At 34.7% G+C, this 25,687-nt stretch overlaps 2 protein-coding genes across 7 annotated transcripts; one reads left to right on the forward strand and one right to left on the reverse strand.

The window, feature by feature from the left end:
• Positions 1–1,866: 1,866 nt before the first annotated feature.
• LOC114760850 (glycerol-3-phosphate acyltransferase, chloroplastic) lies at positions 1,867–10,938 on the reverse strand. Of its 2 annotated transcripts, none has more exons than XR_003742090.1 (13): positions 10,379–10,938; positions 8,797–8,894; positions 7,857–7,943; positions 7,574–7,671; positions 6,657–6,714; positions 5,952–6,053; positions 5,814–5,875; positions 5,598–5,708; positions 5,208–5,286; positions 4,046–4,165; positions 3,843–3,967; positions 2,965–3,140; positions 1,867–2,312 (listed from the first exon to the last, which is right to left on the reverse strand). XR_003742090.1 is itself a non-coding variant. In XM_028950143.1 (13 exons), exons 1-12 carry the CDS (start codon positions 10,743–10,745, stop codon positions 3,006–3,008), a joined length of 1,431 nt encoding a protein of 476 aa, XP_028805976.1. In that variant the 5' UTR covers positions 10,746–10,938; the 3' UTR covers positions 1,867–2,312; positions 2,965–3,005. The 2 variants fall into 2 exon arrangements, 1 of the variants encoding a protein (XP_028805976.1); XM_028950143.1 differs by having other exon boundaries at positions 3,843–3,956.
• A 4,846-nt stretch (positions 10,939–15,784) lies between these two features.
• LOC114760834 (inactive poly [ADP-ribose] polymerase RCD1) lies at positions 15,785–22,618 on the forward strand. Of its 5 annotated transcripts, none has more exons than XM_028950124.1 (8): positions 15,785–16,025; positions 16,657–16,822; positions 17,880–19,120; positions 20,037–20,278; positions 20,564–20,664; positions 21,197–21,382; positions 21,457–21,552; positions 22,304–22,618. In XM_028950124.1, exons 3-8 carry the CDS (start codon positions 18,024–18,026, stop codon positions 22,370–22,372), a joined length of 1,791 nt encoding a protein of 596 aa, XP_028805957.1. In that variant the 5' UTR covers positions 15,785–16,025; positions 16,657–16,822; positions 17,880–18,023; the 3' UTR covers positions 22,373–22,618. The 5 variants fall into 5 exon arrangements, with proteins under 5 accessions (XP_028805957.1, XP_028805956.1, XP_028805958.1 ...); XM_028950123.1 differs by having other exon boundaries at positions 16,708–16,822; XM_028950125.1 differs by having other exon boundaries at positions 15,785–16,822; positions 17,992–19,120.
• Positions 22,619–25,687: the final 3,069 nt, after the last annotated feature.

Genomic DNA, 25,687 nt, shown 5'->3' on the forward strand with positions numbered 1-25,687 from the left:
AAAATGCGATGGTTCCTGACTTTTTATAATTTCCAGTAAGTTATACAAAGCCCAATCTTCCAAAAAATATCTAAGTTTGAGTCACCTAATTTTTTATTGAGCCAAGGCACCACATCATTCTTGAAAAAGTCGATGCACATGTCTTATGGGAGAACTTTCTTCCAAACTGAGGACGTTAACAGGCAATTCTTAGAGACATGATTAATATCTTCTACATTTGCATTACAAAGGGTGCAGTGGCTTTCCATACGCATTCCTCTTCTATGACATTCAGAATTAGTGAGTAGCTTTCTTTTAATAAGCAGTCAGGTGAAGGTTCATATTTTTTGCGCCATGGGGAGCTTCCATATGAGTCCAGTTTATATCAGCAACATTCCAATTAAGACACTCAACAGCTTGATAGGCTAATTTTGTTGTGAAATCTCTAGTTAGCGTGAGGTTCCAATAACAAGAAGGGGCACAAGGGGTCTAGGCAATTTTGGTGGAAGAAATTTCTTGGAGAATATTTGGTGGCAACAAGTGGTCAAACAAGTGCCATCTCCAACCACCATTTGAATCAATATAATGAGGAATTGTTTGTGAGAGACCAGATTCAGAGATAGAGGCAAAGGAAAGATTTTTTAAGGGTCCACAATCACCAACCCAATAATCTGACCAGAATCTTATCTTATAACCATCTCCAGGTTTCCATCTAACATGAAAGGAAGCATCTTGCCATATTTTAGCTATATTCCTCCAAAAGTAAAAGGAGTGAGATCTGACAAGAATAGTAGATTCTATTGTGCCATCAGACCTATATTTACCTTTTAAGACCTTAACGCAAAGAGTGTCAAGCTGTGAAAACATATGGTAAATAAGTTTGGAGAAGAGATCCTTGTTTTGTGATTCAAATTTTAGAAATCTACAACCACTATTCCTCAAAAGCTGACAAAATTCACTCCATTTGACTAGACTCACCCCATGATGATCATCAGAGTAGCCCCAAATAAATTTCCTTATAATTTTTTTCGATTTCATTGCAACAAGAAGCAAGAAGCAAAGTACTTTGCATAGCGTTAATCCAGCATTTAATCCCCAAAAAAAAAACAAAAAGAAAAAAGGAAAAAGAAGAATTTCAAAGGCAGGGAATAGTGCAGCATCAGAGGGTGAGATTCGAATCTTAGTGGTGGCAGAAACAGCAAAATAATGCATGACATGAAAATATCAAAGCCAGGGGCGAGTCCCTGCAGTTGGAAAATGGGAACAATCCCCAGAGCTCAACGTTACTTTCTTCTTTCATGTTTCATTGTTAATAACACTCTACACTCATTGCTTTGCTTAATTTCTCTCATCAAAAGCGATGCTCACTACGCTTTCCACCGGTAACAGTAACATGCCTCCAACCACCAATTAGAAACCCACCCCGTATCCACTGCATAAATTCCTGAAAGTACCATAACCTCCCGAGGGATTCATTAGAGTCAAATTAAATTTCTAAATATTCTGATCTTATCACAAAGTTTGATTTAAAATCTTTTTGCTTCGTTAATTCCATTTTTTAAGAAAAGGGATAGAGACCACTCAATAATGAAATAAAATATCTATTTTTAAGGAAGAATTATAATGAGGTTCTAAAAAAAAATAATTATAAAAAATTTTCAATAACAACCTAAATAATCTGTAATGACAAGTTTTAAAATAAGAAATGACACCTTCTAAGATTTGTCTTGTAATTGTTTTCCTTCTTTAAAACCTCATTATAATTCTTTCTATTTTTAATGCCCATCCTTTCCTCTTTGAGCAAGTTCTCTCATACCTTCTCCTGTCATCAAATAAAATCAATACATACCATTAAAAAAAAAAAAATTAACAGTAACATGAAAAATGTACTATTAACAAGTTTGCAGGCTTAGCTCCACTTGCCACATGGCACACTCTAGGGAAACATAAAATCTATGAAAAATCACTATTCATGATCATAAATAATTGAACTTTTCTCAAACTCGCCAAATTACATTTGCAAAATTATGAACTTTAAACTGGTCAACTAGGGAAATGAGAGCCTAATACAAAGCTGTGAGTAAAAGAATATAAATTACATGAAAATTTTTTATACCAAAGGCCACGATTTGATTCGGAACCCAAAAGACCTATACAGTATGCAGCTTAAACTGAACCTTGCTCATGACAAAGATTTCTAGCGATTCTGCTATGAATATGCACAAAGAACCTTTATTCAACAGCAATTCCATCGAACCCGTCCGATGGGCGTGGGAAAAAATGTGCTGAAGTGCACTAGTTGAATCGCAAAACCGATGTGTTGTCACTTGCACCTGAAAACCAAAGGAAGAGATATATAGCTTTCAGCCATGTAATTGAATCAGTATAATTGAAGAGTATATAAACAACCATAAATGCGGATACGTTTTAATCTACCGCCAAATACCCTTTTTCAGGTTATTAATGTGATATGATATTGTAATAAATAAATAACAGACTTATGTGAGTTAGTTAGAATAATAGTTAGTTACTGGCCGTTGCACTTTGCCTATATAAACAGGCTTATCTTTCATTTGTAAGTGTGCTGTATTGTGATCAGCCTAATGGAACTCTCTTCCTCTTCCATCTATTGCCTTCTACTCTCTCCCCCTTCTCTCTAATTTCCCCTATTCTCGCTGTTTCTCTTCCCTTTCCCTTCTTTCTCTCTCTCTCTGTCTCTCCCCCCCTCTTTTCCAATAACATATCATAAATTCATCATGATATCTTCTAATGAGTCTTTTTCCCCAGTAGAAGCACCGTCATAAGAACAGGTGCTGATGCTGACCCTAGGCTTTAAGATGTACACATAGTTCAAAATTCTATAGTGATTCAATAAATTTGAAAATGAGAAATGTGCTCGGTCAAGGATCAAAGTTTTTTTTTTTCCCTCTTCGGTTTTTTTTGTTTTTTTTGTTTTGGGGGGGGGGGGAGAAGAAGTCAGCGTACCTGATCATCAAAACGGAGATCGGAAAAGATACAGCTTTGGGTTAAATCCATGGCTGTGACAGAGAGACATTTGGAATTGATGCAGCTAATCCTTGTTGGCCATGTATGGCAGATTTCAGCACAGCATATTGCTCAGTTACAGAATTGTAAAGCGCCTGTGCATACGCATCCTTGCTCTGATCCATAAACAAATACGAAGTTATTTGAAAACAATAAGTATAATCAAAGAAAAAGTAAAGCTACAATTTACATGCAGCAATTACTGGTGATAAAAATATGGAGCATACTACAATATGCAACAATGCAAGCGTCCATCATCTATGGTTTAACTTGGCGATGGATCCATAACTTTTGGGCCTAGGATGTTAATGGGCCACAGCAAGATGATGAAGACATGAGATGGTACAGAGGGGACAAAGGCTGCATCATCTCGTAATATGGTGGCTAGAGGATAAAAGAGGATCGGGTGCTGAACGAATTGTCACTAGGGATGTAAGGGGATGAGCTGGGAAAAAGGAGGGGGGGCAGAGGTGGCAGGACTGTCGCTGGAGAAGGTTTAATGGAGGTTTGCTTAGTAATTCTCTCGACACATAATACTTTCACAGCCATTTTCACAGCACAAAGCCGGGGTGGAGGAGCTTATAAACAGGGTGGGGCAAAAACCTGGCGCCTTTAGGGAACAAGACTAAGGAAAGAACCACCAGTGGAAGATGGAGACGCAAGAGAAGTGGCAGAGAGGCATGGAAGAGACGAGTGAAGGTAATGAGGAGAGCATTGCAAAGGGGCTTCTCCTTTGAAAATGTGCCAAGTCCGTGGGAGGAAAAGAAAACTGTGCAAGTAACAAGGAATCGAAAGCAACGTGGTCAAATTTATCTAACCTTTTCTGGGCTTTCACAAGCAACGGTGACTTCGGAAAAGCTTATTGCTGGAGCCACTGATAATCCAACTCCGTGAAAGGAGATAACTCTCTTCTCTCCAATTTCTTTTTCCACCTGCAAAACTTCTTGATCGCATGAAAACAAGAAATATATATATATATATATATATATGGGTGGATTCTCAAAGACAAGGATCACCGTACCTGTTGGGGAGGTGGCATGATATCATGGCACAATATTGTCAAAGGATAAATATGACCTGGTTGACCAGAATGTTCAGCAAGCCTTCTCATATTGTCTACTGAAGAAGCATCAAATGGTGCCTGCATGCCTTTTATCAGTATGAAATGATTATAAAATTGGTAAAATCATAAGCTAGCAGCGTTATGCACGCAAATCCATTGCTTGTGACAGGAGATTGAGACACTAGTCCCAATATTCACCACTTCATACTTGTTTAGCCTATGCAACAAGCCAACAAGTAGCAAGCCAAAATTGTCTCAGCAATTATTTACAGATGTGTATTTGTGTGTAACAGACCAAATTCACAAGCTAAAAGCTAAAAACTGCAACTCACTAATTGGCAAGAGTTTATCCCCCAATATAGCCCAACAGTTCTAATTTCAATGCAACAATCAAGCTTCAGCTTAGTTTTCAAACAAGTACTTTCAAGTTTTTCTTTTTCCTTATTTTTGGGTGCTTGGCCAAAATGCCAACCTGTTTTGTAGTAAAATTTATTTTTGTGCAGGTAGGGTTTCGAATTGAAACTAAAGTGAAAAATGTAATTTAACAGGCAACTCATAGAAGAAGGCAACATTTCAAAATTAGCTTGGGTATCCCATGCTAAAATTTGAGGTGAAGAGCATAAAGGAATATATTTTCTTTTAAAAAAATTAATTTTGAAAATGAAAAATGACCATTATGACCCTACTTTCAAAAAGTAGTATCAGCATTGATGTTCATGAGTGATGATTAGAAAGGCATAATAGATTTTGTACAGAGAGGATGGAAAGAGATTCCCTGTCCATCCTAGCAACTAAAGAGGTAGCTTAAAATGCAACCAAAAGTCGCAATGCACTATCAGGACTTGCTCTGTAATTTTCTCCGGCTACACCAAACTACAAGATATGAGAAATCAGATGACATGAATCCCATATTCAGAAATAAGTTATTGGCTAAGAAAACTTCGCAGAAGTTAAAAAAAAAAAAAAAAAAATTCTAGCTCAAATGCAAGCACAAATCACTTGGTCTAAAATAAATAATGGCCTCGTGAATATTTTCTGAATATCTGAAATGGGATAAGCATGCTAAAATCTAAACTACAATGCATTTTGATGTTTTCCTTTAGGTAAAAGCTATGCTTACTGGTAGCCATTCTCCTGTTAGGGGATCTGGTCTATCCCTACCACCGCTTGGTGCAATCCAGACAATCTGTGACCCACCCCTGCACCAAAAGGCTGCATTTATCATACGGGTTGCCAACAGGGTGAACATTTGACCAGTGAAAAATCATTATCAATAAAATATACCATCTAAACTCAAAAGGGAAACTTGACCGACACTGCCATTAGATCATTTGTTTATATCCGCATGCTAATCCATAAATTTTGAGATTTCTAATAAATTATGGACTCAAATTGATGCATGACACCTTATTACTTACCAGAGTGTACTGCTTTACGGTCAAACATTGATGCGCTACAGTGTTAACAAGCATAAAAACTCAGGAGTTCCTTCGTAAACTAAAAGATGTACCTTAAAAGCACAGCCATTTCCTTCAAGCTTCTTGTATTCGCTTTTCTTTTCATCTCTACAAGTTCAGGAACATCGAGCATGTGCTTTTTTGAGTAAATGCAGATAAGGTTCCTGTAAACATAAAATTGGAAGTCAACATTTAGCCAGCTAAACTTCATTTCTCAAAGGTAATACAATTATCACTATAAATTAGGCCTACGGAAGTATGGACAAAACCTGCCAATACTAAAGGGTTTGCACAAGGGATCTGTTATAACTCTATCTCCTGCAACATAGGTCTGCAAAGAGTAGAATTTGATCACTAGCATTTATCAACGTGCATTATAATATATAAATCCATGTTTTGTATTTTACCACGCTTTCAGCAATATATGGGCATGCCGTTTCAAGAAGCAGTGCAATAACAGCTGGATCTGCTTCGGTTTGGTGATTTGATACTAAGATGATATTGTGTCCCTGCAGTAAATTTTTCATTCTTTCATGAGCGCCACCAGCTTTAAGAACTTTAAGATGGCTGGCGAAAATAAAATCAGGAATCTATGAGTCAAAACAAGCTTCATCTCTCATAAGAGATTGTGGATATTCTTGTAGTCTTTTGTCTAGCTCACAGGAGTATGCAGGAAGTAGCTCTAACTAGGATATTAGAAAAATAAATTCAAAACAATCAAGGCAGCAGAAACACCACAATCTAAAGATGCCAAACGCAGTTGTGACAGGAAGCATCTTAACCAGACTGATTAGAGGACAACCAGAAAATTGCAAACAGTCAAATCAGCTACATGACTTTGGCTGGACGGACATGAAGACCTCACGTTATGCACAAGTCAATTATCATGTATATTGCACCCAAACTAAAAGGACAGTCTACTGCAAAGGTCTGATGGACATGAAGACCTCACTCTATGCAAAAGGCAGATGCAACAAAAGAGGAAACTTGGACTTTCTATACCACGCTTCTCTTCCAACTTGGTGATAAAAGGCTAATTACATGTTTTATCAATAATATATAGCAAGCAAAAGAAATCTAGAATATAAAATTAACTTGCTAGGAATTGGCACCTGCTTAAGTTTCTCTTCTATTTCATAGAAAAGGGAAATGTTGCCAAGATAAGAATTTCTGCAACAAAAAGATCACATTCATTTTTGCTAAGGAAAAAAAAAAAGCAGGGCCAGATATAAAATATAAACTAATTACGAGAGGGCAAGGAAACCTGAGAATAGGAATATAGAATGCTACATGCCATAATTATACTCCTGAAAGAGTGACACATAAGTTTCCTGAAATAATGTATCGGGTTCCAGAACCTTGGATGTAAGCATATGCAAAGAAGTGAACAGTATGATCAGTTCATTTACATGCACATCAAGGGAAGAAGTTCAGGAATCATCAGAATTGCTTCCACAATAGCAAATAGTCTTGATCAAATCATTGGCTAAGTTAGAAGATGCATGTATCATCTGTGATTTCCTAACATGAGACCTTTCGCAGGTCAAACATACTTAAACATATACCACCTCTATGAGAGCCGGTTGAGGGGTTGAATTTGGCCTGTAATGCAATACCTCAATCCATTTTGTCCGCCATACTTATTACCCCCCCTCCCAAAAAACTGTTCTCATTGATTGCACATGTTAAGAGAGTTTGCATCAAAGAGTAGTACAATGCAAATAATTCAAGAGCATATTTTAGGAAAACCAGAACATATTTTTAACAAATAACTAACTTAACTAGTTTTTTTAATCTACCCAAATTAGCTAGATTGGAGGTAGTAATAATTATTAAAACAAATAACCGTGTTCAAGGTATACATGGTGATGCATAAAGTTTTTTACCAACCATTTGTATAGATGGACAAAATACAATAATCTGAATAAGTAAACTGAACTGGCTGGCACCCAAAAAAAAAAAAAAAAAAAAGAACTGATCTATGCCAGTTAAATCAGAAGATAAAAGAGATATCGAGTTGTAAACTTACCTAAAATCAATTAAAGGACGGATATAATTTTGACCGAACATGTAGTAGTCAAAAGGATCTCGCTTTGCCTTGTGGTGTGGTTCAAAGACAAAAGGATCCTGGAGAAATGTTTTAAGCTTGAAGGTCACGTACAGTGAAAACATCAGCAAACTAAATGTACATACATGTCAAGACGCCATGAAACAATTTCTTTCTCTTTTCTTTTTTCTTTCCCCTCCTTTAGTAATGCAAGAATTTTTTTACCAACACAATTAGGGCAGATTATACTATCGTCAACACTTACCTCTACATCCAAAAATATGCGATCTAATGCAATAGTCATATTTGACAATACAATCTCGTCTGCCTTGGGATGGCCACTTTTTATAATCTGAAATGTAAGTGAATGCATGAGGAATTGTATTAAACTCATTTACATCATTCAAATGCGGAAAGATAAATGTATAAACCTGGACATCAAACGGATGTGCAATAACATAGTATTAAAACTGTTTATGTCCTCATAAAGTATATCTAATTATTCATGCCAATTAGCCAACTACGCACACCCAGAAAAGTTCAGGTGAAAAATAAACCACAAAAATATATATTTCACCAAAGGAATGTGATGCCGATTACATACATAAAGACTCCTATTTATAGACCTAATATGACCCAAATATCCCAAACCACTCCTTTTACCATTAATTCCCATGTATCAGAATTCAGAATGCAAAATTCTGAAAGCTACAATTCAAACCAATTCTTCAGATTGCAATTTAATAGAATTGATGTATCCAAGTTTTGAGCAATTAAAAACAGCAACACAAGAGACAGAAGCATGATTTGATATAGAAGCAAGTTTGCCTTTTACTATACAAATGACAAGAAAACATATCAAAGACTACACAGCAATATAAAGCCCAAACATTAATGCAATACCATAGACTGATATGTCAATCATGATGAAAAGCTTGAAGTTTCAAACATGAATAGATAAAAGAGATGACAGACAAAAGAAATAATCAATACTTGAAACGGACAGTTTTGGAGGGTCATTATGAAATTCTGAGTACTTGCATGATTTCATTATAATGTTAGGAATGATTTAGTCAAGTGTTTCATTTACATAATAAAAGCATTTTGCATGCATATGACAAAATGAAAAGCTCACATGTATTTGAAAAGAAGGCATCTGGAGCAATGCACAGATTTATATGAATAAAAAATGAACAAAAACATACTGCATTCTTATAATTATGGTACAGTTCCTCCATTCCAGCAGCAACATTAGAAGGCAGAGATCCTGCTTCTGCTTCCTTCCTGATTCTCAACAGAAGTTCTGTGAAAATATAAGAAACATTAAAGTAACAAGCCAGCACTTTAGGATTTGATATAAAAAGTATGCTGGGAAATAAGGGTACAGTAAACTGAAATTTCACATAACTTATGCCTCAGAATAAATTCCATCTGCATACAAAACTCACTTAGAATATAATATACTCCCACCTTCCCTTCCTCCAAATTCTTGTACATCAGACTAGTAAAGTAAGTATTTCTGCATGTCATCCTTTAACTTTGCACCTCTTTATTCTATTGAAAAATCTAGATTACCACTCCGCCACTGGCTTAGAACAAAAGTACTAAACATAGCAAGCATCTAAAACTTCTTCTTTCCATACTCAGCTTAATGCTACCCCTATTACTGCTTTCCCTGACTCCCGCTCAAAATTTGGCTTGTGATTACCCCAACCGTATGTAAGAAATGAAATTAAATGTTTCCAAAATCATGAAGAACATCAGCAAACCCAAAAGGCTTAAAAAAACATTATAAAAGAGAATAAAATATAATCCCCTAAAATGCAAGATGCACTTTAGAAAGTAAAATGCTAGAGCGTAAATTGAATAACTGTAGGGGGAAAGATAGTTTTGTATCATGATACATGCAACTAGACAATTTATATCTGTGCGCAGGAACCCACTCTTTTGCTTTTTACTAGCACTTTATCCTCAAAAAACCACTCTTCAAGGGAGCCAAATACATGAATTGGAGCTTTCAGTTTAACCTAATTGATCAGACCATTCTTCCAATCTCCACAAAATATATCAGAAGATTTTACCCTGAACTTCATACTGTAAATCAAATAATATTTCCTCAGCACAAATTGGTGAATGATATTAATTGCAAAAATTCTCCTGTAAATAAACCCATAGAGAGTATGATGATTACTGTTTCTTTCCAATCAATAATTACTGCAGACATCAGAGAGCCGGGAGGGGGGGGTACCAAGCAAAATGGCCTTCACGAATTTCACAAAATTGTGCTTTTAATTTACGTGAACAATAAAGGTTTCAAAATGCATGTAGTATTAAAACCCAATGGAAGAATTAGCAGTGACTCGTTGAGCAGGAAATTCGAAATTTCTAAGCAATATGATTAATTATATTCTAATATTTTTTTTCCAAGTTCAAACGATAATGTATATTTATTACTAAATATATCTAACAAGTAAAGTCGGCAACGGCATGTTGTCAGGGCAAAGAAAAAAACAGAGGGATCAGCAAGGCCAAGTTCAAACGATAATGTATAGGCCAAAACAGCCAAGCTAGAGTTCCTCCTCTCATTGATTACATAACCAAAAATGTTGCCTTTTAGATTCATTGTACTCCTCATCTCCCGACAACTAAACTGACGACCTCGAAGCATTTTCTTGCAACGATATAGCAATTTGCTAATAGTAAAGAAGAAGAATAAAATTTTAAAAAAAAAAAAGTCAAAAGGTTCAGAATATTAAAGACATGGAAATCAAGCAATCAGAACCAAACCTTCCTCAGTGCGAGCATTAAGAAATGCTCGCGAAGAAACGGAGCTAGCCATGTTATATAGAGAGTCCTTGCCTGGAAACACATCCTCCTTTGCTCTAACCTTCAATGAGTTAAGTAAACAAGAACAAACAAGCCTCGGAGCAGCGGATCGCAGAGCAATCGAGCTAAGCCTTGAGTAAAAGTAAGAGGCAGAAGAAGAAGAAGAAGAAGACAAGGGTGGAGAAACCCTAGGGAAGCTTGCGGCGAAGAATGTGGATGATGGAGAAGGAACAGAAGAAGAGATGACAGGCATGGCTTTGTTTGAGAGGGCGAGAGAGTTGGCTTGTGCCGCTGAAAAAGGACCAAGAGTACTCATAGTCGAAGCCATGAGAAGAGAGTCCAGTCCAGAAAGCAAGAGAGAGAATCGAGAGGGAAGATGGGCACGTGGCTTCCCACAAGCGCACAAGCCAAAGGGGGAGACAATAATAGAAGAGAAGAAAATAGTCAAGTGGCTTTGTGTTTTTGCTGAAGCTATACATCACCATCGGGATGTTGGCGTTCGATGTCGATGGAGGACTGGGGATGAACCCAACACGTGCAGCATATTGGCCGGCGTGCAATATTTGATTTCCCATATAATTCGTCCAATGGAAAAAAACTCAAGCACCCTTGATACCAGCGTGGGGCTGAAGACACAGCATCGTATTTAAATAAAACTTGATAAGATGCCCAGTGTCAAATAAAATGCCATATTCCTCAAATTTTAAATGTAACACTCATTTTATAACATAAAATTTCTATTTAATAAGTATGGCCATCCCAATATAAGGGGTTGGTCACCTCATATTCAGAATGGCCATACCCACTAAATAAGTATCATGAAATTCGGTATTATAATTAGTCTTTACAATTTGAACAAATTTTAATTTTAGTTAATACTCTTTCGGTTCTTAATATAAGACCTATTTAACTAATTTGATTAGATTAAAAAAGTTAGATAAATTAGTTAATTATAAGAAAAGTGACACATTTTTCCTAAAACACCATAATTATCTTTCTTAATATTCTATCTCCCTATTTTATTTGATTATGGTTGAGAGAGTATCTATAGAAGTAATTTAGAAAAAAATTGATAAATATGATAAATAAGCTTTATATTTAGGACCAAAACCAACTTAACAACTAGGTCCTATATTAAGGACCGGAGGAGTATAATTTTAAATCATGGTTTTGTCTTTGTAATTTTAGAAGGCTTAGGGGGTGTTTAGATAAAAATCAAACTGTAGTTTTACAAATACCTTTACAATTTACGAAACAGATATGTGGAGGAGTTTGTCTCATTTTGCGGAAAAACATTCTTAGGAAGTGTTTTTGACATATGAGTAAATATGGAGATCAAAACCAACAATAATTTTTGGTTTTGATCTTTGTATTTTTCACGAGTTTTGGTTTTAACCCTGATACTTAACTATGTTAACTACAAGTTTATGCTGTTAAACTTGAACCAATTTCTTATAAAATTATAGGCACCACAAAAATAACAATTTAGAACTATAAGTATTAGAATTAAAAAGAAACAACAATGATATTAATTCTAAATTAAATTTTAGGTAAAATAGGTGAAAAGTTCATGTATATAAAATTTATTGGTTATGCGGGCTTGATCTATTTTTGTACATGAAAAATGTTGATACTCTGCAGGATTTCATAGTTCATACATAAAAAATAACAGTACTGGAATTCAAGTTCTTTTGACTCATGAAATTTCTAAACATTGACTTTTTGCCAAATTTCCTTTGTCTTGTGTGCACATTTTACTTCATTTCTATTTACAAATCACTTTTTACATGTTTTACTATAGTTAAGAAAAACTTTAAAACTCATTAGTTCTGTCTAAAATGTTAACAAGATTTCAATTGAATATGCATGCTTTAAAAATAAAATAACAAACCAATATTTAATAAGGAGTAAAATGGGAAAATAGAGTAATAAAAATTAATAACATGCCTTATGATTAGGATAAAAAATAATCTTCTCTTTGCTTTGTAAATAAGGTGAGAGTGGTATATAGAATTGGTGAGCTTACAATTTTGTGTTATCTATTTGTAGTATAAAGTAAATATTATATTTAAAATTGGAGGTAACGTTATTAACATGTGTCCTTGACTTTGGCTATTCTCTGATGTATCGTTTCTCCAATTCGTCCTTAATTTCCTCCGCCCGCCTTGTCACATCCTCCATACTCTGTGCCCCCTGCTTGGTAGTTGGGCACTTGTGCTTGTGTTTGTTGCACGAGGGGGGAAGATACTACAGAAGCGTCCTCAAGTGAAATTATAAATAGCTGAGAAAAAAGTTTAAAAAATCTCAGAAAAATGTTTCTTAAATTTTAAAATTCTAAATCAATCTTACTCACTACATTTTAATAGTAAATGATAACACCTAAAAAACAAATAACAAAATATTTTCATAATAATTTCTGTTTGAGATTTTAAAATTAAAGAGGTATCTTTTTGGATTTTTTCAAAAAAAAATTCAGAGATATAATTAAAAAATATGTAAAACCAAAGGAATTTACAGATTAATTTCTCCCTTATTAAATAACTAAAACTGTTTATTGAAAATGAACTTGGCAAGCAAAATGCTCACCATTTGAGTCCATTTTTATTTAATATCTTAATACAAGACTTAATTAACAACAACAACAACAACAACAAGCCTTATCCCACTAGGTGGGGTCGGCTACATGAATCACACGACACCATCGTGCTCACAAGACTTAATTAACTAATTTAGAGAAATTAAGAAAACAACTAAGTTACTTAATTATATCATATATTACGTGATCTCTGTAAAATATTTATATGTATTATTAGATTACATGTCAATACATAAGTGAAGCAAATTAGTTTGAAGAAAAAAAATAATATAAATATTGTAATATAAGTTAGTAACTTCATTCATTTCTTCAAATTAATCAATTAGATATTATATTAAAGATAAGAGATAGTAATATTTATTAGAAAAAATGACAAAAAAAGAAGTTAGGAATTACAAAATGCTAAATAAAGAATGTAAATAAAAATTTGTTATCATTTACAAATTAAATATTATTAGTACCAAATTAAGTATTGTTATCAAATCTGAATTGGTATTTTGTAGTTTTCAACTTTTTTTTAATCATTTTTCCCAGGGAAAGGGAATGCTCCCTTGCATGGCTTCGCACCGGCTTTCTTGTGCTGCAGCTAGAGGTCAAAATGCCCATTGAGAGCCACGAGAAAATTCCCGCGTGAACCAGTAGTATCATGTCATATATGGTCGGCCGAATATTAACGAGACAAATCATACAGTAGGACCCACTGCCATCTCAATTTTCTTTCTGAAGTCCTGAACTCACTAATTACCCTTCAAGGCTTCAACTCTTCTTGCCACAAATCTGATTATCAAGGGAGTGCTGGTTCTTGGTGTTGATCACTTTAAAGGGTGTTTTTGGTTGGGGGGGAAAGTGGAGGAGGAGAGAAAAAATGAATCCTTCCACTTATTTGGTTAAAAGTTTTAGAGGAGAAGGAAGCTAAAATGTTTCCCCCCTCCCCTCGCTTTTCTCTCTCCATTTTAGCTCCTCCAAATTGGGAGTTTTTGAAGGGAACTAAATTTTTAGATCATTATATTCTTATGACTTTTTTAATATTTAACTACTACACATAAAATATATTATTATAATATTTATCTTAAATAAAAATATATTATCCTAAGTAAAAAATTTAAAAATATAAATTATTATAATTAAAAAATATATTATAATAAAAATTAACATAAATTATTATAAAAATAAAAATATTATAATATTATAAAATTAATTGTTTTTTATAAATATATTTTAAAGCTAAAAAAAGCATAGCCTAAATAAAATAAAATTTCAATTTTTCAGAGCATATAAAATTTGTTAATTTGATTATTTCAAATATATTATTATATTAATTAGACTTTAAAAAATACTGTACCAATTTTTTAATACACATGTTAACATGATAAGACTAAATTTTTATTAAATTATATGATTTAAATTTAAATTTAAATTAATTTATATAATATATCAATAAAAAATATAAACTAAAATGTAAAGGTAAAATGGTAAATTGATTATTACTATCACCAAACAAGAGATCATTAAATATCTCTTTCTTTTTAATCAAACCAAATAAGGTAAGAATAAATCTCCTCCCCTCTCCAAACCAAACAAGCCCTTAGAGGTGGTGAGTTAAGAATAACCCAATAAATTAGCAAGGCTGTAAAAAGTAGAGACGTTGGCTGAGGACGAGGAGAAGCTTCAGTGAGTGGTGATTTCTGGGCAGAAGTCCAGATGAAACGCTCCATCATAAGTACTATTAGCTTTGATAATGCTGGGTATTTGAAATAAGCGACTTTTCACAACTGAAAATTTCACTACCCAAAGTGTAACTAAATGAGATTCTAGCCCTACTTCAAAACATCATTTAAGCAAAAAACTTTAAAAGCTCAAAGAATAGATCTGGTTTCTGATTTTTTGATGCATAAAGTCTTTCTGAGAAGCACTTTTCTATAAAATAAGGTAAACTTCTCTATATGTTTACTTCATAAAACCGTAAAAACATTTCTAAAATCATAATTTTATTTTCATCTAAATACTATTTACTTTCAAAAGTTTATCTGCAGCTCTGTAGTGTTTTGGCAAACCAGAGACTATCTTTTTGCTTTTTCTTTGTATCACGATATTATTCTTTCAATAAAAAAATTATATATTCTGTGTTATTGATTTGACCTCATACCTTTGAGTTTTCAAATGAAGAAAATTTGCAGAGGTTGCAAGTCAGCATCAATGAAGGAGACGGTGGAGCTGGAAAAATGTTTGCCTCCCACGTTGGAATAAGGCGGGAAAATGAAGTTAACAAGGAGAGAGGAAAGTAGTACGGAGAAAGGGGTAATTAATGAGTTTGGAACTTTGAAAAAAACTTAAGAAGGCCATGGGCCCACGGTGTGATTTGTCTTCTTAATATTGGGCAGACCGCATATTACGTGGCACTCCTGGGTGATGCAAGAATTGCTCGTGAGAAAGAAGGATCCCGGAAACTTGAGAGCCAAGAGTCGATGGGTGGACCTGCAACTAAGGAGTCAGCATAAGGACAAAGTAGCCTAATAAAAGTAATTAAAAATATGCTTTAAATTAGGGGAGGCGTCATGGGAGCCCGGGCCTGTCCAAGTCAGCAGCTGGACGGTCCAATAGAAAACAGGCTGTGACAGAAACGACCGGTTGCTACGCGTAACGATATCATTACCGTCTTGAATAAAGGCTCCATGATTATGGTGGGGCCGACGGGCGAATTTCGCACTGCCTTGCTTTTCGTCCAAGCAAAAAAAGACTCGTACAAATACGGGAGAGATTGGTGGTTTGGTTCGCCGACTCTAGTCCAAAGTCCGCCATTGTTTACGGCGTCTTTTATCCGCCCCTTGCTCCTTCGTTTTCTCTAGTTTGGATTTTGCCTTCAAACGTTGCTTCAAATCTATTCTAAAATCATTTTAAGAAGTGGAAAAAAAAAAAGAAAGAAAGAAAAATTCTGGCAAATCGATTTTTGAGTAGCCAAAAAGGAAGTATCGGTAATAGTAGGTTGAATTTTTTTGTTATGTGGATATACAGGTAATTCCTTGTTCACTTATTCTTATCTCTAATTACGTTTGTATTTGTATTTTGCATTCTTCCTCTGTTTCGAGGATTTGGATTTGGATTGAGAAAAACTATGCTTTAAGAAGTTTTCTTGGTTGTTGACTTTTCATTTGGGGCTTGAATTTTGTAGATCGGGCTTGATTCTTGATTGTTAAGGGTGTCGGAGTCTGCTCCTGCGGTTTTAATTGGATATTGGGGGGTTTTCATACATTTTCCCCTTCGATTTTGTGACAATTCGTAGATATGCGACCAACGAATTTTTCTTTTTTTTTTTGGGTGTAATTTTTTAGCGAGTTTTGTATTATGTATTGTGTTTCTGTCGAATTTGGAGCTATAAACTGTTTTGTTGTTGACTAAGTTAAGGATATAAAGTTCTTAATTTTTACATTCGGCTGTCTTGATTACGCATGATGCCCCCTGCTCATAAAAGATTAGAACTGCTCAAGAGAGCTTCTTGTTTGCTTGGAAATCTAATTTCATTATGCTTTGCTGTCTTAGCATGGAAGTCCAGTACCTGTTAGCTTTGACCATATCTAGGTTTTTGGTTTTTGTACTGCTCATATTGAAGAAGACATCTTTCTGTTATTTCCTTTTCTTTTATCAGTGTTTTGCTGAGACAAGGTTTGTATGCTATTACTGAAAATTTCATCATCAGGAGCAGAGCTGTGTCCGCCTGTAGAGTGAATAGAGAAGTAGCATTTTCTTCTTCAATTATATTGAGGTCATAGAGAGGAAAACATGTACAATACGAACACTAACTGCAGTACTCGGTATGCTTTGTTCTTTTATTCACCTTTTGTCACTCTCCCTGTTGTAAGTAATGATATGCTCCAGTAATTGTTTTTGAACAAACACTTGAATTAATTTGTTGTTATGATCTTAGTTTCAACTACTGGTTTGGTTATTTTTCCATTTACTCCCCCTTGGGATTGTTGAAGACTGCAATGATATGTGAGATTGGGTACTTCAAAGGCTGAACCATCTTTAACCATATTGAACAAGCTTGAAACTGAAATTTTTTGTGTAGACCTTTAGTCAAGAGCACATGGGAAATGTGCAAAGCTCCTATTCCTCCATTAAGAGAGGCAGCGCAATCATTGGGTGTTAGTCTGTGTTTGGAGGGTTTGTTTTAGGGGGAAAACTAATCTTTTTATGCATTTGACTATAAAACATCTAAAAATTTCTTTGATACTTGATCATTTATGAAGCTGTAACTTCTAATCTTATATTCTTATTAACTCATCAATTTTTATGCCGTCTAAATTCAAAGTTCAAGAAGAAGTTAAACAGCCTTATGAAAACAAAGAATGTGAAATGACACAGAATTCTAAATGACATAATCAAAATATGTGAGTGGGGATGTAGGAAGTGTTGGTGATAGGGATCTGACTGTGGCTGGAAGCTGGTACTTTGGAGGGAAACTGCCATTTGCTGGCAACCAATTACTTAAGTGGATTGCCTTGTTGGGAATGTGTAAGAAGCACTTTATAAGGACAGTATCTTTCTCAGAACTGAGAAGATCGCCTCAAGGTTGTCTATTCAGTTATTGTCTGAAATGGATCCATTGACAAGTTAGACTTCCTGATGTTGTTAGATTCTGTGTTCTGCTCCTTATTTGCTACGTCAAGCATGCATATGTGCATCGATTATGCCCACTTTTTGGAGCATTTGTCAATATGTATATTCTGTGTCTTTGTTGAGGTCCTTACTTGTGTTGTCATGTAGACCATGTCATCCTGTACTAAGTCTTAATTATTTATGTCAACATTTGACGGGCTAATAGTCGTACACATTCATTCAATTTTCTCACAAGTTTTGAATATCCAGGAAATGCAAATTATTCTTGATATCATGATTCGCCATTGCTGCTCCAGTCTCTTTAATAGTGCTCAAGGTTTAGAGTTTATTTGAGTTCCGTGTTTGAGGTTTTGGATTTCAGCTTGTTTATAGATATTGCTGAAGTAGATCCACATGGAAACAAATACTGCAAAGGCATTGGATAGAGCGGTGCTTAATTTGAAACGAAAGCAGGCTACTCAATGTGATGCAAAATTAAATGGAGCTTTCCACACTGTGCTACCTCATTGGTCATCCTTAACTTTGCCAACAAACAATTATGTTAAGCGGAGGAGATTGGGTGAACATACAGGCAAGGATACCAACTATGGGTCTCATTTCAGACAATCCTTACTTAGATGTTATTTGAACTTCAAAAAAAGTGGGAGGCCAGAACGGTTAATGTTCTATCAGAGTGGTGAATGGACAAACTTCCCTGATTATGTTGTCAACCTGGTTAGAAAAGAACTAGAGATAAAGAAGGCTTCTGTGGAAGTAGAGTTCAATGGCTGTCATCTTGTGCTAGATTTTCTGCACATGTATCAGATGGACTTGAAAACTGGTTCACAGCAACCTATTGCATGGATTGATGAGAAGGGGCGCTGCTTCTTTCCTGAAATTTGTGCTGCTTCTGATGAAAGAGTTCATGAACATCTGTGTGAGGAGCCTTTCGAATCTAGTGAGATCAAATTGTATCTGGAAATTGAATTAAATGGAGTGGATGAATCCAAGTTGAGGGAATGTAGTGGCGAGTCAAATGTGGTACTAAAGCATATCCAAATTGATGCAAAGCACCCCTGCAATCAGTATGGTGTAGAAGTTGAAGATGGTAGTAATGAGATAGATGTTGGAAATTTTGGCGAAGCTATTGAACAAAATCAAGAGATAGGTTTAGATGCACATACTGAATCTGTAAATGGAAAATTGGATTTGGATACTGTACAGGATATGTTTCTTAAGGGCATGAATAATTATGGCATTATTGACATAGTGGAGATATACCGCTGCTCAAGCACGTTCATGCAATCACGATTGCAGTTATTCCAGAAGCAGGCTGAAATTACAAAGAAGTGCCGTGCTGATGCTAATATTCGATATGCTTGGCTTGCTTTGTCAAAAGGAGAACTGTCAACAATCATGAAGTATGGGCTTGGGCATTGTGGTCTATCTGCAACTAAATCCACTTATGGTGCTGGTGTTCATCTTGCAGCTGTTGACTGTCCTGACATGAGGTTGAATTTCATTTTGATCTTAATAATATATCTGAGTTTAAATTTGTCGGGATCAAACGAACTATTTGAATGATCCATGCAAAGCTGCATGCCTGTTCGGCAGGTCAATATTGTTACGATTTAATAAATTTCTATTCTAACAAATTCTGGCATTTCCCTGGATTATGTTTCACTATACTGATTGAATTATATATAATAACCTGTTTGGCAGGTCAATATTGTTACGATTTAATGAATTTCTATTCTAACAAATTCTGGCATTTCCCTGAATTATGTTTCACTATACTGATTGAATTTTATATAATATGTTCGTAGTTCTTTTTTTTTAATGTACATTCTTCTCACTTTATGAACACTCTTCAACCATTTTTTTCCTATGAGAGCAGAATTTTTTTCCCCCAATAAAGTTACTAGATCTCTTTTCATTCAGTATGTTATATTCTTCGTCACAATACACCCCATTTTCTTTGTAACTTATAGAATTCATAAGCTGAACCGTTTGGAAATGAACTAATAGAAGACTGATACGCTCTTTCTTTTAGGTGTTAAGAGTTTACTTTTATCTTTGACACTTGTACACTTCAATAGTTTCATGCCTAAGACCATTACCTATGCCCCATGGTGGAAGCTGTCTTTTGTCTGTCTCTACTGTTCCCCTTTCAGTGGCAGGCTTGAGTAATATGCACACTATTGTTTTTTCTCTTTCCTAAAAGAATTGTTTTCACTCCAAGCACCATTATCTATTGCTTTCAAGATATACTATTTTAATTCAGAAGTTGTTACTACGTGAAAACATTTTAGTGGAGATTTCCCTATAGCTTTCTTTATTGCCTAACTTTCTTAATCTTAATTATCTATATTCAAGATTATATTGTTTAAATTTCTTAGAGGAGGATCCAATGTTTCTTATGTACAGTGCAATTAATTGTGATGTTGACGAAAATGGGGTACGGCACATGGTGTTTTGTCGTGTAATAATGGGGAACATGGAGCTTCTCTGTCCGGGCACTAGGCAATTTCATCCCAGTAGTAATGACTATGATAGTGGGGTAGATGACATTCAAAGTCCGAGATACTATGTAGTATGGAATATGAATTTGAATACTCACGTCTATCCAGAATTCGTTGTTAGTTTCAAGGTTTCTTCTGATGCTGAAGGTGATACGTTGTTGCTTAACTTCTTTCTGTGGTCCTTTTAATTTTTGTTTTCCTGATACAAATAAGAACTCATATTTTTTTGTATTATATATTTGTAGCAATTGGTTAATCAGGGATTTGTCCATAGATTGTTGGTATCTACTTGTTGGGCACTCTGACATTCAAGAGATGTTTCATCATTCAACTCTTGTTCAATGACATTGCCAGGCATTCTGCTGCCAAGCTTTATGGTCTTATTTAGATAATTCTTTTCCTTTTGTTCACCTGGCCTTTATGTTTCTACAGGGGATCATTTTGGCAATGAGAGTAAGCATAATGTTTCCGGAGTTACTACACCCTATAAAGGTCCAGGCCTGTTACAATCTGAGTCTTCTACTGTAGATATAGTAAGTAATTTGGTTTTCAGGTTCTGATACATGTTTCTTTGACAAGTTTGCTTGTGCATGTTGCATGTTACTAAAGCAGTATCATGTCTGGAATTCCTAGGTTTGTCAACCTATGTGTGCTCAATTTTTGCATTGTTCTCGTACAATTATATCTGGATACTGGCTTGCTGCCTACTGGATCCCCGTTGATGCTAGAATTTCATATGTTGATAGTTTGGTCAACGTCTGCACCTGTCCACATTTACATATAATTATATGTTTTTATGCATTGCTTGATTTGATGGGTGTGATAATTTTGTATTTTGCCCTTAAAAAATAGTCCATGCTTAGCTCCCTCTTTGATGTGGTTCATCCAGTAGTAATTGCCTTTAAATTTGTTAATTTCTTTTTTTTTTTTTGGGTCCTAAATTAAAGTTGAGGATAATCACCTGATCAATATTTCTCTCATTCCATATGAAAATTCTAAGAGTTGATTATTTGAAATTTTTCATTCTGTTTGAATCTTCTAATATTTTGCTGTATTGTCTATAAGAAGAGTATTAGTCAACCAACTTTAGACCGCGGGATTCCTCAAGGTAAAGCTGCTAACATGAACTCTAGAGCTTCAAGCGGTCCAAAATCGCCTTGGATGCCTTTTCCTATGCTCTTTGCTGCGATATCGGACAAGGTTTCTCCCATTGGCAGGGAGCTTATCAATACTCATTATGAACAATTCAGGGTATGTGAAGTAGCTTAATTTTGTTCCTTGGTCTTGATTGATATCATGCTGATTTCTTTTTTGTCAATCATCAGGCAAAGAAGATAACCCGTGATGATTTTGTGAAGAAGTTGAGATTGATAGTTGGAGATACTCTCTTGAGAACTACAATAACAAAGCTTCAGTACAAGGTGCATTTGTTTCCACATGTATTTTGGCGATTTTTGAATTGTGCTTGGGTTTCTGCTGTGTTGTTATTACCCCGTAGGGGTATGTCTTGAAGCTTTTGAGCTGTTGAAACGGTGATATTTTGAAATCCCAGGTATCTTAAATGTTGGGTACGAGATCTGTTTATCAGGTTTCGATGTTTAGTTTGACAACTGAACATCAAGAAAGAGCATAAGTGGTCTTCTATGAATGTTTGCGGGGTTAAATGTTTTGATTTTCCTGCAAAATGCGCATCCCATGCCTTAAAGCGTCTTTAGATATTTACTTAGTGAAAGTCATTCTAAATGTCTTGAGTCAAATGCTAGATAATACTACTCAGACCGAGACTCTCACTGTTTAGTCTCACTTTACATAGCATTATGTGTTTGCCTAAAGTAATTTTGTAGCGTTTCAATCACAAGCAAGAATATTAAGTAATTCTCTCTGGCCTGGTTGAAAGCTGACCTCTGTTAAATATTAAAAATTCACCCAATTTTGGGCATTACCGATATCTTGTGGTTTGAAGGGTGGCCTTTGGTGCTCGTTTTAGTAGTTTGGAGCTATTTGTTTGACATTTATTGGAAGTGTTTCTTATTTACATATTCTCAGATATTGTGATGACAATTATGCATGTTAAAATCATATTAACAAGATTTATTTGTTTGCCAATCTGATTGCTATCCTCTTTCTATCTCTCATATGATCCGTCCTTAAGTTTATGTTGACCTTTTGCAGATACCATCTGAATCAGTGTGTGAATCGGGCGAAAGTCAATCGGCTACACAAAGGCTGAGGCTGCCTTGATGCGAGGGAGGTAGAGATCTCTGATTCTGCGCTTTTGGCTGATATCTACCGAGTGTCATATCAATTATTTAAACGTTTGAAATGCGTCGACATGTATCTGTGAATATGTTGTGGCTAATAACTTGGCTTGAGTTTGTGATTCAAGGACTTGTTTGAAGCTGGATCATAGTTGCTACTGATTGTCCATTAGAGTTGGCAATGAATTACGTGATGGTGCAATTTTTTTTAAAGTCCAATTCCTACCTCCGATTGCCTTTGTCTGGCTAGGTACTGGTCTGGGTGATTGGATAGACTCCTTGTTTTCTGCTGGTAATTAGCTTTGCACGTTTTTTTTTTTTCCGAGTGGAAAATGAGAATGCATTACTGAAGTATGTACAGAGCGTCAGTTACAAAAATAGCCAATTAGTTAGTGCTAACAATAGTATCTAAGAGGCGCCTCGCATTGGAGGTGTGATTAACAAAACTCTGGACGAAGATGACAATGCTCTCTGGGGAAAGAGGATTGTCTGCGAAGATGCGCTTATTTATGTTATCCAGCTTTGGACCTTTTTATGGTTTGTTGGTAGAATGAAGTTGCGCCTGTTTTATCTTTCCAAAACTATCATTCTGGGATTTTTTCCCCCTTCCGAATCTCCACTGTCGTGCTGGCCTTTTTTGTTTTTTGGGTGTGTGGAATGGGGTCAAAAGACGGTCTGAGGTTTTTATCAAACCATGTTTCCCTATGGGGCTTGTGCTGCGCAAGGGGTCAATGCAAGGTCTTTTTTTGCTTTTTGGTTTGGGGTCCTGAAAATTTGGGAGAATTATATTGAAAAATCAAATTTACAAATTAATTATTAAGGAGGTTGTTAAACTTATCGCTTACATTCATTCAATGACAAATTCTTATCCCACTAGGTGCGGTCGGTTGACTAATAGATTACCCGACGTCAGTGAGTTCTATCAAAAACCAAATCTTTGGATATATTGTTAATCGAAAGATCTCACTCAATGATTTTATTAAGTGTTGTCTTTGGTTTTTCTCTATTCTTATTTAGAGGATTCTGTTATTTGATCAACTTCTTTCACTGGCACATTTAAAGGTTTTTTTGGCCCGTGACCTAATCATCTCAAATGGTTTTCTATCATTTTCTCATCAACAGCAGTCACTTCAACTCTTTCTCATATATGTTCATTACAAATTTTGTCTTTTTTTGTATGACCACATATATATTTTAGTATTCTCATCTCGACAACTGTCATTTTATGTTCATGTTATCCTTTTAAAGCACAATACTTATTGTCATATAGCGTTGGTGGTCTTATAACAATGCGATAAAACTTTTCTTTGACCTTATTAGGTACTTACAAATCACAGATAATTCTTGTCTTTTTTTTCCATTTAAACCACCTAGTTTGAAATCTATTATTAACATCTCTATTAGTTTCACCATCTTTTTGAATGATTTAATCTCCCAATCTGACCTCCAAATCTATTCTAACTTGTTTCTTATAAAAAATACAATGTATATATTTTGTCTTGCTTATACTCAAACGGAAACCTTTGGGTTTGAAGGATCTTCTCCATGTCTCAAATTTAGCAGTAATATCTTATTTTGACTCAACCAAACAGAACTATATCATCAGTAAAAAGCATGTACTTTGGATTTTTTTCTTTGATATGCTTAGTTAGGACATTAAGAACTAGGATAAACAGATAAGGGCTCAAAAATGGTTTTTAATGTAAGTTAATCCTTATAGAAAAGTCGTTCTAACATTGGTTGTGACCTATTTTGATATAAGTGACATGCACATTTTTTCTCTCCAAGGCTTTCTAAAACACTTTTCTTGACATATAGTCGTAAGTTGTTTTCCAATCAATAAAAATCATATGTAAATCTCTTCTGTAGTTTCGATATTTTTCCATTAATTCTATTAGTAAATAAATTGCTTCTATTGTTGATCTTCCTAGTATGAATCCAAATTTGTTTTTATAAATACAAGTCTTTAATCTCAACTTATGTTCTATCACCTTCTCTCACAATTTTACAGTATGTGATATAATTCATTTTATAAGCTTCAATTTACTATTTGTCTAAACATTTAATTTATTTTTTACAATTTTATTCTTAATTATTCATTCTCTCTCCTTTGTTATACTTTCTTATCATATTTTTTTCATACATTTTCTTTCTTTTTTTTAAATTTATTATAAGAATATATTTGAAAACAAAACTATATTTCTAATTTATTTATTACTGTTAACTAATTATTTGTTATCTATAAAAGAGTCATGTTTAGGACTGGTTTCTAAAAGGCCCAGTAGTTGTGCGCCTTTTGAAGGGAAAAAAATTGATGCCTTCTTGCTAAATCGATGGACCTCAAACCTTTTTTTTCCTGGCCTGTTTCATTATTATTCTGATTTTCACCTCCTTTTTTTGGGGTCCGGGGGAAACTTTGGAAGTTGACACCCTTCCTCCTACGTCGTTATTACGGGTCTTCTTGCTATGAAAGCATATTCTTTTGCCCAAAAATTAGTCTAATTAGTAAGAAGTTGACTAATAATCTGTAAGTTTATGGGTTTAAATTTCATTGTCAATGTAATCATCTTGTTAGTGAGTGGTCTTTAAATACATTTGCAAGCGCTTCTTGAACATGAAGCATGTGTTGGCCTTAATGAATTCTCGATAACTAATTCATCTAAACTTTATCTTATAAAAAAAAAAACTTATTCTCTTAATATAGGTTTTGGTTATATTTAAAAAAATTGCCATAAAAAACAAACTTGTGTTTGAATTATAACTAATCATAGCACTATCTTTTAGTTTTGTAGCAATTGAAAATGGAAGTTATCAAATTGTCTGTACAGTTATTCTTGAATTTATTTTTTATGGAAAGCAAATTTTACAGTATCTTTATAGTTTTTCTGTGCCTTTTTCCTTTTAACCATGGTGGAATGAGGTTTTTATTATATGTCAAGAATTTTGATAGCTAGTTGGAATAATAAGCTGCCTTGCTCCTGGGGTCAAATAATCTTGGGAGAATTACAATGAGATCTCAAGAAAGAAAAAAAATTATAAAATAAATTCTAAAAGTTGTTATTCTCCACTCTAGAGCTTGTTATTACAGGCTATTCATATTGTTATTGGGATCTTTTAGTAATTATTTCTCTTCTTTAAGATTTGACTGTAATTCTCCCAATAATTTTTTTTCCCCGGAAATTTCCTGTCATTTTCAAATGTCTTATAAACAACAAGGTCAATCAATAGAGACGTAGATAAGGATTTTGCACATAATTCTGATAGAAAAATATTCATCATGGACAATTTATTTGAAAAA

Source organism: Neltuma alba, unplaced genomic scaffold (genome assembly GCF_004799145.2).
Source record: "Neltuma alba isolate B1F8T4 unplaced genomic scaffold, ASM479914v2 tig00011027_pilon, whole genome shotgun sequence".
In the NCBI taxonomy this organism is placed as follows: Eukaryota; Viridiplantae; Streptophyta; class Magnoliopsida; order Fabales; family Fabaceae; genus Neltuma; species Neltuma alba.

What these genes read in the sequence shown, in the direction of transcription:
- LOC114760850 (XM_028950143.1), bottom strand. Translation starts at nt 10,745, where the DNA reads ATGGCTTCGACTATGAGTACTCTTGGTCCTTTTTCAGCGGCACAAGCC. An exon ending in TAATGCTCGCACTGAGGAAG is followed by an intron (nt 8,895 to 10,378) that starts GTTTGGTTCTGA and finishes ATATTTTCACAG; the next exon opens with AACTTCTGTTGAGAATCAGG. An exon ending in GAAATGGCTGTGCTTTTAAG is followed by an intron (nt 5,287 to 5,597) that starts GTACATCTTTTA and finishes CTTTTGGTGCAG; the next exon opens with GGGTGGGTCACAGATTGTCT.
- LOC114760834 (XM_028950125.1), top strand. Translation starts at nt 18,024, where the DNA reads ATGGAAACAAATACTGCAAAGGCATTGGATAGAGCGGTGCTTAATTTG. An exon ending in AGTCTTCTACTGTAGATATA is followed by an intron (nt 20,665 to 21,196) that starts GTAAGTAATTTG and finishes ATTGTCTATAAG; the next exon opens with AAGAGTATTAGTCAACCAAC. An exon ending in CTCATTATGAACAATTCAGG is followed by an intron (nt 21,383 to 21,456) that starts GTATGTGAAGTA and finishes GTCAATCATCAG; the next exon opens with GCAAAGAAGATAACCCGTGA.